At 44.6% G+C, this 11,559-nt stretch overlaps 1 protein-coding gene and 1 non-coding gene across 11 annotated transcripts in view; both read right to left on the minus strand.

Annotated features, from left to right (window-relative positions):
• Positions 1-11,559, minus strand: part of RBMS2 (RNA binding motif single stranded interacting protein 2) — a 120,292-nt gene that overhangs the window by 25,442 nt on the left and 83,291 nt on the right. For 9 of the 10 annotated variants that reach the window (XM_032173354.2, XM_058427007.1, XM_032173357.2 and 6 more), the window contains 8 exons: positions 7,759-7,838; positions 7,514-7,623; positions 7,143-7,189; positions 6,871-6,964; positions 2,187-2,264; positions 1,409-1,519; positions 700-780; positions 74-160 (listed from right to left, as the gene is read on the minus strand). In XM_032173354.2, the coding sequence (XP_032029245.1) occupies positions 80-160; positions 700-780; positions 1,409-1,519; positions 2,187-2,264; positions 6,871-6,964; positions 7,143-7,189; positions 7,514-7,623; positions 7,759-7,838 (682 nt within the window). In that variant the 3' untranslated portion in view covers positions 74-79. The remainder of the gene's footprint in view (positions 1-73; positions 161-699; positions 781-1,408; positions 1,520-2,186; positions 2,265-6,870; positions 6,965-7,142; positions 7,190-7,513; positions 7,624-7,758; positions 7,839-11,559) is intronic. The other variant, XM_032173355.2, reaches the window with a different exon arrangement.
• LOC116481418 (U6 spliceosomal RNA) lies at positions 453-556 on the minus strand. The gene has a single exon (XR_004251571.1). It is a non-coding gene; the product is annotated as a U6 spliceosomal RNA (small nuclear RNA).

Here is an 11,559-nt window from a genome sequence, read left to right on the forward strand (position 1 = left end):
ACCTGACTTCAGGCCGGGCTGAGCTGCTGTCTGCCACTGCAGCCCTCCCTGCCCCCCAGCATGTGGTTCTTACCCACTGTTACTTGTTGAACTGGAAAGAATAGACCCCATGCTCTGAGGGTGCGTCCACTGCCACTTGGTTCTGTTGGCCGCTGCTCTCCTGTGCCATAGCCAAGGAGGGGAGTCATCTTGTGCATTCCTTTCCTCACCTCCACTACAGCAGCCTTACCAAAGCCCATCCGACATCGAGTGCCCTCCCAAACCTACCCACTCTCCACACTCATGTGTGTTTCCAGCCATACCACCACTTCCCCAACCTTCCTACAGCCTGTCCTGTTTCCAAGACACATTAGTCAATACAAGCCAGCACCCTGGTGTCAACTACTGTAAGGAAGGGCCTCATTCATAAACTCAGACCAAGTCCTTCTTTCCTACATCTGTTGTTTTTTTTTTTAAATATGGAACGCTTCACAAATTTGCACGTCATCCTTGCACAGGGGCCCTAATCTTCTCTGTATCGTTCCAATTTTAGTATGCATGCCGCCGAAGCGAGCATATCCTTCCTACGTTCTTCATATACCTACCAGCTATTTGTGAACACAGAATCAGCATCATTGTGAGAGAAAGAACTTGATCAGGGGGAAACCTGCCTCCGTTCGTTTTCCTAATCTCAATCCAGAGAAATGATAACACGCTTACCTCGACTGAAACACTGGAAGAAGGCACAGGGGTGTACTGGGAGACGTAAGCTCCTTGCATAGCTGCAGCCGTCGGCACATACTAGAAAGAGAAACATCAACAGGCTTACACCAGTGATTTTTGGCTACATTTGAAGCAGCTGGGGGGCTTTAAAAAAAATACTGACACCTGTATTCTACCCCGAGATTCTATTTTAATTGGTCTGAGCATTAGCGTCTTAAAAGCACTTCAGGTGGTTCTAAAGTACACTGTTAGGGAGACATCTCCCTATAGGACTTATTTTCCTCCTGTTTCCTGACTTTCTTCTGCTTTTCCTCAACACACTCCCTTCTCTACCCTTGAGCCCTTTCTATGCAAAAAGGAATGCAGTAGGCCTACAAGAAACCTAATGAGCTTCCTCCATCCTTCCAGGTACTATTTTCACGAGGATTCCTAGGACGTGTGTGTATCTTAAACTAATATGCAGACAGAAGCACTATTCATGAGGTGCATGAGTAGGAATCAGTTAAAAGAGGTGGGCTGGGGAGCAGAATGGCTGTATTCCTGGCTCATGGAGCACTACCATTGTAGTTTATGTCCTGTTCTGAGTGTGCCCTGGATGACACTGAAGTAATTCCATCATTATTCATAAGTTACTTATGCTGAAGAGTATTACACAGGTATGCCTTGCTCAGTAGGAGAGTTTACAATCAGAAATATCCTGCTTTACCGTGCCTGTGCTGCTGAGGGAGAGATGGCCCAGTTGCTGGGTAAGGGGTCCCATCATGGAGGCAGGCTGGAGAGAAATGGGATGGTCCATCCCTGGTGTCAGAACTGAACCCTAGAGGCAGCAACAAAGGACAGGGTTAGCTGCAGCATCCCGTGAGGCTGCCTAAAGCAGTGATTGGTGGCTGTCAGGACCACTGGAGACAGACATTTAAGAATCCTGGGAAATGGTAAGTGAGCAGCAAGCCAACTATGCAACAAGAATAGGAACTCTGCCTGTCAGTGTGGAAGGACCCTCGTCTAAGAATAACAAGCTTAGGTCTTACTGCTGGGTTGCACAAGGGTCTGAGCCAGAACTCACACCCACATTTCCGGGCATCAAAGGCCATTTTTTTTTTTTTTTTTTTTTTTTTTTTTTTTTTTTTTTTTTTTTTTTTTTTTGAGACGGAGTTTCACTCTTGTTGCCCAGACTGGAGTGCAATGGCACGATCTCAGCTCACTGCAACCTCCGCCTCCTGGATTTAAGCAATTCTCCTGTCTCAGCCTCCTGAGTAGCTGGGATTACAGGCGCTCGCCACTACGCCTGGCTAATTTTTGGCATTTTTAGTAGAGACAGGGTTTTGTCATGTTGGCCAGGCTGGTCTCAAACTCCTGACCTCAGGTGATTTGCCTCCCTTGGCCTCCCAAAGTGTTGGGATTACAGGCGTGAGCCACGGTGCCCGGCCAGTTTTTTCTTTACATCAAATTTCCTCTTTGGCTTCTGCCCACTTGTGAACACTCACTGAAGGCTGCATGAGGTACGAATGGTGGTGCATCCAGGATGGGTTAGGTACTTGTAGAGGAGATGTCTGAGTCACTCTCTAAAACAAGCAAAACCAAAAATGTTAATTGCCTGGAAACTATTATTCAGCCCAAAGATCTAATAATGTTCAACAAAGCTCAGAAAAGTTCGAATGCCCCACTCAAAATGGAAACATTAAGAAAAACTGTTTTAAAAATATTAGCAACTCTTAAAACTCAATAAATAATCCAGTTTAAAAAAGGGCAAAGAGGAGTTCAAAATTACAGTGAGCTATGATTCTGACACTACACTCCAGCCTGGGCGACAGAGTGAGACCCTGTCACTAAAAAAGTTAGAAAAAAAAAAAAAGGGGGGTTGGAAAGATATCTCTCTAAGAAGATATACAAATAGCCAATGAGTGCATGAAAGAGGTTCAAATGCAAATCAAAACCACAATGGGATACCACTTCACACCTGTTAGGATGGCTACAATTATTATTTCTATTTTTTGAGACCGGTTCTTGCTCTGTCGCCCAGGCTGGAGTGCAGTGGCAGGATCTCGGCTCACTGCAAGCTCCGCCTCCCAGGTTGACACCATTCTCCCACCTCGGCCTCCTGAGTAGCTGGGACTACAGGTGCCCGCCACCATGCCCGGCTAATTTTGTTTTTGTATTTTCAATAGAGACAGGGTTTCACCGTGTTAGCCAGGATGGTCTCAATCTCCTGACCTCGTGATACGCCCGCCTCGGCCTCCCAAAGTGCTGGGATTACAGGCGTGAGCCACCGCGCCCAGCCCACACCTGGCTACTTTTTGTATTTTTTGTAGAGGCGGGGTTTCGCCATGTTGCCCAGGCTAGTCTTGAACTCCTCAGCTCAAGTGATCCGCCCACCTCGGCCTCCCACAGTGCTGGGATTACAGGTGTGAGCCACAGTGCCAGGCCAGCATAGCTACAATTAAAAAGATAGAATAACGAGTGTTTTACACTGCCACTGGTGGGAATGTAAAATGGTGCAGCTACTCTGGAAAATGCTTTGGCAGTTCCTCAAAAAGTTAAATATAGAGTTACTATGTAGCCCCGCAATTCCACTCCTAGGTATATACCCAACTGAAATGAAAACATATGTCCACACAAAAACTCGTATATCAATGTTTATAGCAGTATTATTCATAATAGCCAAAAGGAAACAACTCAAATGATGACCAATTGATAACTGGACAAACAAAATGTGGTATAGCCATATAATGGAATATTATTCAGCCATAAAAAGAAGTACTGATAAATGCTACAACATGGATACATCTTGAAAATATACTAAGTGAAAGAAGCCAGACGCAAAAAAATATATTGTATGATTTTACTTATGTGTAATCACACAATCATACAGTTTTCTGAGCTTTGCCTATTATATCCAGAATAGGCAAATCCATAGACACAGAAGTATATAATGGGTTGCAAGGACATTTCAATTAAAATTGGATTTGAAATAATCCAAAAAGTTAGATTATTTAATAATTTGGTGCTAGGCCAACTGGTTAACACTCTGAAAGAAAACAGACTCCTATCTTATGCCATACACAAAGATAAATTCCTGATGATTACACATTTAAATGTAAATGTAAAACATAAAATCTTAGAGACCAGATACACGGTATAGAGACAGAGAATACTTTTTTAAATTAAGAAATTTGCCGGGCGCAGTGGCTCACGCCTGTAATCCCAGCACTTTGGGAGGCCGAGGTGGGTGGATCACCTGAGGTCGGGAGTTTGAGACCAGCCTGACCAACATGGAGAAACCCCATCTCTACTAAAAATACAAAATTAGCCAGGCATGGTGGCTGTAATCCCAGCTACTTGGGAGGCTGAGGCAGGAGAATCACTTGAACCTGGGAGGCGGAGGTTGCAGTGAGCTGAGACTGGTCCATTGTACTCCAGCCTGGGCAACAAGAGGGAAACGCCATCATAAAAAAAAAAAAAAAAAAAAAAAAAAAGGACATGAAATTCAAAAGTTATTTAATTATTTATTTTTTGAGACAGAGTCTCACTCTGTCGCCCAGGCTGGAGTGCAGTGGCGTGATCTCAGCTTACTGCAAGCTCCGCCTCCCGGGTTCACACCATTCTCCTGCCTCAGCCTCCCGAGTAGCTGGGACTACAGGCGCCCGCCACCACGCCCGGCTAATTTTTTTGTATTTTTAGTAGAGACGGGGTTTCACCGTGTTAGCCAGGATGGTCTCGATCTCCTGACCTTGTGATCTGCCCGCCTCGGCCTCCCAAAGTGCTGGGATTACAGGCATGAGCCACCATGCCTGGCCTCAAAAGTTATTTATAAAAGAAAAAGACAAATTTAACTATATACAAATTTTAAACTTTTTTTTTTTTTTTTTTTTTTGAGACATGGTCTTGCTCTGTTGCACAGGATGGAGTACAGTGGCACGATCACAGCTCACTGAAACCTCAATCTCCGGGCTCAAGCAATTCTCCCACCTCAGCCTCCTAAGTTGCTGGGATTACAGGCATGCACCACCTCACCTGGCTAATTTTCGTATTTTTTGTAGAGACGGGGGTTTTGCCATGTTGCCCAGGCTGGTCTCGAACTCCTGAGCTCAAGTGATCTGCCTGCCTCTGCCTCCCAAACTGCTGGGATTTCAGGCATGAGCCATCACATCTGGCCAAATTTTAAACTTTTATATGGCAAAAACTAGTGATTCCCACAGTATGGTCCCTGGACCAGCAGCAGTAGCAGCAGCATCACCTGGGAACTTGTCGGACATGCAAATTCTTGCCTTCCACTCGTCTTACTGAACCAGAAACTGGGTGTGATGCCCAGCAACCCACGTTTCAATAAGCTTTCCACATGATTCTGATACATCACTAAAGTTTGAGGACCACAAATTCAACAGCCAAAAAATAAAATTGGAAAAAAATTTGTAACAAAGATAACATTTAGAAGAGTAACACTTACAGGGAGTTTTTATAAGTTGATGGGAAAAGAACAAATAACCAAATAGAAACATGGGCAAAGCATATGAATAGCAATCAGAGAGAAGCCAATCAAAATATGTCAAATGAAATGGTTAAATTCACCTATAGTAAGGGACATGCAAATTAAAATAACAATGTACTTTACATTCATCAAGACAGGAACAATTTTTTTTTTTTTTTTTTTTGCGACAGATTTTCACTCTTGTCACCCAGGCTGGAGTGTAGTGGTGCGATCTTGGCTCACTGCAACCCTCGCCTGCTGGGTTCAAGCAATTCTCTGGCCTCAGCCTCCCAAGTAGCTGGGATTACAGGCGCCTGCCACCATGCCCAGCTAATTTCTGTGTTTTTAGTAGAGACTAGGTTTCACCATGTTGGCCAGGCTGGTCTCGAACTCCTGACCTCAGGTGATCCACCTGCCTTGGCCTCCCGAAGTGCTGGGATTACAGGTATGAGCCACCGCGCCCAGCAAGACAGGAACAATTTTAAAAGAGCAGTAGCACCCATGCCTAGAGAGAGATGGGTAATTTCATACATGGCTGGTGGAAATGTGAGGTGACACAGCCTTTGTGGAAAGCAATCTGGCAACATCTATAAAACTGAAAATCCATATAACATTCAACCTGGCAATCCAACTCCTGGGACTCTAGCCCCCAGAAATAGAAGCACTCATACATAAAAATATAGCACAAGGGTGTTTAGTGGAGCATTACTGATAGCAGCAAAAAAACGAATCTAAGTGAATGCCCCCATTGGGTATAGCTAAAGAATTCTGGCATATCTGCAGCGTGAAATATAATGCAACCATTAAAAAAGATAAAATTAGAGCGGAGGATCTCAACATTATGCTCAACATAGAGCGGAGGATCTGCAACAGAATCACCTGGAGGGCTTGTTAAAACCCAGATCACGGCTGGGCGTGGTGCAGCACTTTGGGAGGCTGAGGCGGGTGGATCACCTGAGGTCAGGAGTTTGAGACCAGCCTGGCCAACATGGTGAAACCCCGTCTCTACTAAAAATACAAAAATTAGCTGGGCGTGGTGGCGCATGCCTGTAATCCCAGGTACTCCGGAGGCTAAGACAGGAGAATCGCCTGAACCTAGGAGGTGGAGATTGCAGTGAGCCAAGATTGCACCACTGCATTCCAGCCCGAGCAACAGAGCGAGACGCCCTCTTAAAACAAACAAAGAAACAAAAGCCCAGATCGCTGGCCCCATCCTCAGAGTTTGTAATTCAGTAGATTTGGAGGGGAGTCCAAAATTTCTGTTTCTAAAAATTCTCAGATGATGCTGATGCTGCTTGTTCAGGGACCACACTTTAAGAATCACTGGTGTAGGATACTGTTAAGTGAGATAAGTGAATGTAAAAATATATTAAATATGGTCCAATTTTTGTAAAATAAACAACTCCCCAAATGCTATACATATGTGTATATTCATATGAAAAAATATGACAAATGCTACACAGTAGGACATTAACATGAGTTTACTTGTGGAGGTGGTGGAGGGGGAGTAAGAGGACACCATTAAAACTGTATACCATATATATGACCACACGCACAGATCATCTTTTACGCTGTTATGTAAAATTGTGTGTAATATGATTAAAAGAAAAAACAAAAAACAAGTAGTTCCTAGCCTTATATTACTTCACTTAAAGCACAGTAGTAGGGAAAACCACCACACCATTTTTCAGGCATGAACATACCTGATACGAAGACACAGGAGAGGAAAGGTATGGGGAGAGTGCAGACTGAGCAAGCATCCTGTTGGGGGTGATGTTATAAGGGGCTGGGTAAAACCTGTGGGAAGGAACCTCAATCAGTACTGAGTCACAGGAAACCACAAGGGAAGGGCCCCAACTGATAGGCACAGCCAATGTTCCCTTGACTTTCAAATGAGAGAATCAAGATGAAGCATTTGAGTGTCTGGACACAGGCCATTATCATTTTCAGGTGGCTTGATTATATAAAACCTTACCCATTCTGAAGAGCTGTGGTGGGGTCATAGGTCAAGGCCATGCCGCCCTATAAAGAAAGAACACAGTGTTCACATTGTGAGCCCTTGAGTGAGAATAGGAGCTGGCCCAGAATGTCCAAGGCTGGGAATGTTTTAGTTTAACAAATTAAAGCCTGGACAAGTCCCACTAGAGCTATTTCAGAGTTTTTCTGATTATGCAGGCTACAAAGCCACACTCGAGAACATACTGGCAGTATGTTAACAGCCAGCATTTCTCAATTACATACTGTAGCTCTCAAGCTTCCCACCTAAGCTCACAGAAATCATGCCATGATCATTTCCATTCCACTTTAATGTCGTTAGTACGCCTGTCTCCTCAGAGGTCCTCTTACCATGTCTCCATTCCTTGGCCAAGCCCGTCCATTTTGCACAAATTTTCCTTGGTTCTGTCGTTTCTTTGGCCCGCCATCAGCAAATTTGCAAAGCAAGGGATCGGATGGGACTGCCGAGAGAGAAGGCAGATGGGCAGCTGAGTCCCACCTCATGTGGCCCAGGCACACTCATGCAAAGCTGCTCCAGAATCTTCACCGGAAGTAACAACCTGTGGCCCTCTCAGCCTGAGCCCCAGATGCCTCACCTGGTACTCCAGGGGGTGTCTTAATATATTTTCCATTAAAGTGGGTGATGATGGCTTCACACTTCTCTGTGGACTCCATCCTAAGGAGCATAAGAGGGGTTAGGCTCTAGCTTCTCCAGGATCTGTGCTCTCCACACATTGAAAGAGAAAGCAAAGCTCTAAGTTCCCAGCCCCACAACTGCTCCAAATGTTATGGCTACAGAAACACAGAGTGTCTGCCACACAAATTCAAGGTTCTTGAAGAGGTAACCCCAACTAGTAATGAAGGTTCTCTCAACTGGTCCCTGTATGGGATCCTCACAGGAATAATGGCGGTCTTCAGACTATTAACATGGGCCCTCTCTTGTGTCTGCCATATAAATAAGAATACAAGAAATAGAGGTTGTTACCATTATTTTTTATTAGAAAATTCTGAATGAAAATTGTTCCTTTAATTTGATAAAATTGTACAAGCTAAGAATTTGCCAATATTTATTTTTTGCTTCTTGTTGTAATTAAGGTCAAGGTCTAATTAGCTATTGATAATATCATTAATATTTCATGAATCTGTAGAAGGAAAAAGCAATAAGAAAGAGTTCATAGCCCATAGTGATAGAAAAAGGAATGCTGGAGTCTACTGAGTTAGTTTCTTGTTGGAGAAAGAGAAATAAGGAATCAGAAGACTGAGATTCCAGCACCAGTTCGCCACCCAGAGCTCTGTGAGTTAGGACACTCACAAAAACCCTCTGATCAGCTGGGTGCAGTGGCTTACACCTGTAATCCCAGCACTTTGGGAGGCTGAGGCAGGCGGATCACCTGAGGTCAGGAGTTTGAGACCAGCCTGGACAACATGGAGAAACCCCTTCTCTACTAAAAATATAAAAATTAGCCGGGAGTAGTAGCACTTGCCTGTAGTCCCAGCTACTCGGGAGGCAGAGGTAAGAGAATCACTTGAACCTGGGAGGCAGAGGTTGCAGTGAGCTGAGATCATGCCATTGCACTCCAGCCTGGGCAACAGGGTGAGAATCCGTGTTAAAAAAAAAAAAGGCCAGGCGCGGTGGTTCACGCCTGTAATCCCAGCACTTTGGGAGGCTGAGGCGGGCGGATCACGAGGTCAAGAGATCAAGACCATCCTGGCCAACATGGTGAAACCCCGTCTCTACTAAAAATACAAAAAAAATTAGCTGAGCATGGTGGTGCATGCCAGTAGTCCCAGCTACTCGGGAGGCTGAGGCAGAAGAATTGCTTGAACCCAGGAAGCAGAGGCTGCAGTGAGCTGAGATCATGCCACTGCACTCCAGCCTAAGCGACAGAGCAAGACTCCATCTCAAAAACAACAACAACAAAAAACAAAACAAAACAAAAAAACCCCTCTGATCCACTCCTTATTTGTGCTTTAGAGATAACATCCATCTACCCTACCACTTGGTGTTGTGTAGATCAAAGGAGATAATGTATATAAATGTGTTCTAAAAATTATAAGGGACTATGTAGAACAAGGAACAGTATTTTCACCTATTTCCATATTTAAAGTAACTCAGTATATTTAATCTATTTCCATATTTAAAGTAAGACTCACATTTTCTGTGCCAATGACCACCAGAAATATGAACCATTCTTATAAAAGATTTTTTTTTTTTTTTTCGAGACTGAGTCTCACTCTGTCGCCCAGGTTGGAGTGCAGTGGTGCGATCTCGGCTCACTGCAAGTTCTGCCTCCTGGGTTCACACCATTCTCCTGCCTCAGCCTCCCAAGTAAGCTGGGACTATAGGTGCCCGCCACCACACCCGGCTAATTTTTTGTATTTTTAGTAGAGACGGGGTTTCACCGTGTTAGCCAGGATGGTCTCGATCTCTTGATCTCGTGATCCGCCTGCCTCGGCCTCCCAAAGTGCTGGGATTACAGGCGTGAGTCACTGCACCCGGCCAAAAGAAGAGATTTTTAAAAGTCCTCAAATTGAGCCTTTTAGAGAAAACCACACATTAGGTATCGTAGAGCTGTGGTCTTCTGTTGGGTACTTCTACCCCTTACAGTCTTTCCAAAGGGTAAGCAGGCCGTGGAGCATTTCAGAATCTCAACTTTCTCAAAAACTGTTAAATCTAATCTTCCTGAGGGAGAGCTCCTGATGGCTAATGATCAAGGCTGAAGTCCCCTCTTACGATAGCTCCTCTCAAATGGTTTCCAATTCTTTAGAAACAACAAAGTTGGGGGACTTTAGCAAGTTGTCAATTCACACATAAAAAATCAATTTTGATGACAGAACACCTTGGTTCTTGGCATATAATTCAGAAGGATTTTTTTGTTTGTTTTTTTAGATGGAGTCTCGCTCTGTTGCCCAGGCTGGAGTGCAGTGGTGCAATCTCGGCTCACTGCAACCTCCTCCTCCCAGGTTCAAACGATTCTCCTACCTCAGCTCCCAAGTAGCTGGGATTACTGGCATGTCCCACTACGCCTGGCTAATTGCTGTATTTTTAGTAGAGATGGGGTTTCACCATGTTGTCCAGGCTGGTCTCAAACTCCTGGCCTCAAGTGATCCGCCTGCTTCGGCCTCCCAAAGTGCTGGGATTACAGGCACAAGCCACCATACCTGGCCAGAAGAAATTTTTAAAATTCCTGTTTTAACAAAATTCTTTCCATTCCCATCTACTTATTTATGAGAACAAGGTTTCTCAGCATGAAAACAAAAAGCAGGAACAGAACTGGCATTAAACTCTCCCTTGTTACAGTAATAAACAATATTAATTTATGCTTACCTGACCTAATTAGAAAAATCTAAACAAAACAAAACCTATCCATGTCATAGATGCTTCTGTATATGCAATAAAATTTACTTCTATGAAATAATTTGGCCGGGTGCAGTGGCTCACCTCTGTAATCCCAGCACTTTGGGAAGCCAAGGTGGGTGGGTCACTTGAGGCCAGGAGTTCGAGACCACCCTGGCCAACCTGGTGAAACCCTTCCTCTACTAAAAATACAAAAATTAGCTGGGCATGGTGGCATGCAACTGTAATCCTAGCTACTTGGGAGGCTGAGGCACAAGAATCGCCTGAGCCTGGGAGGTGGAGGTTACAGTGAGCTGAGATCACACCACTGTACTCCAGCCTGGGCAACAGAGTAAGATGCCATCTCAAAAAAAAAAAAAAAAAATTTTGGGCCAGGCACAGTAGCTCATGCCTAAATCCCAGCACTTTGAAAGGCTGAGGCAGGAGGACTGCTTGAGCCCAGGCATTCAAGACCAGCTTGGGCTAAACAGTGAGACTCCAACTCTACAAAAAAATTAAAAAATTAGGCCGAGTACAGTGGCTCACGCCTGTAATCCTAGCACTCTGGGAGGCTGAGGCAGGTGGACTGCCTGAGCTCAGCTCAGGAGTTCGAGACCAGCCTGGGCAACACGGTAAAACCCAGTCTCTACTAAAATACAAAAAATTAGCCGGGTGTGGTGGCATGTGCCAATGGTCCCAACTACTTGGGAGGTTGAGGCAGGAGAATTGCTTGAACCTGGAAGGCAGAGGTTGCTGTGAGCCAAGATCGCACCACTGCAATCCAGCCTGGGTGACAGTGTGAAACTCCATCTCCAAAAAAAAATTAAAAAATTAAAAAATTTGCTGCCCCCACCATCCCCCCGCAAAAAATTAGCTGGGCATGGTGGTAGGGAGGTGTGAGGACCACTTGAGCCCAGAAGGTCAAGGCTGTAGTAAGCCAGGATCGTACCGCTGCACTCTAGCCTGCACAACCAAGTGAGACCCTGTCTCAATAATAATTAATAATAATAATAATAACTTTGTATGAACATTTTATTTTATTTTATTTATTATTATTATT

Source organism: Hylobates moloch, unplaced genomic scaffold, assembly GCF_009828535.3.
Source record: "Hylobates moloch isolate HMO894 unplaced genomic scaffold, HMol_V3 SCAFFOLD_13, whole genome shotgun sequence".
Classification (NCBI taxonomy): Eukaryota; Metazoa; Chordata; class Mammalia; order Primates; family Hylobatidae; genus Hylobates; species Hylobates moloch.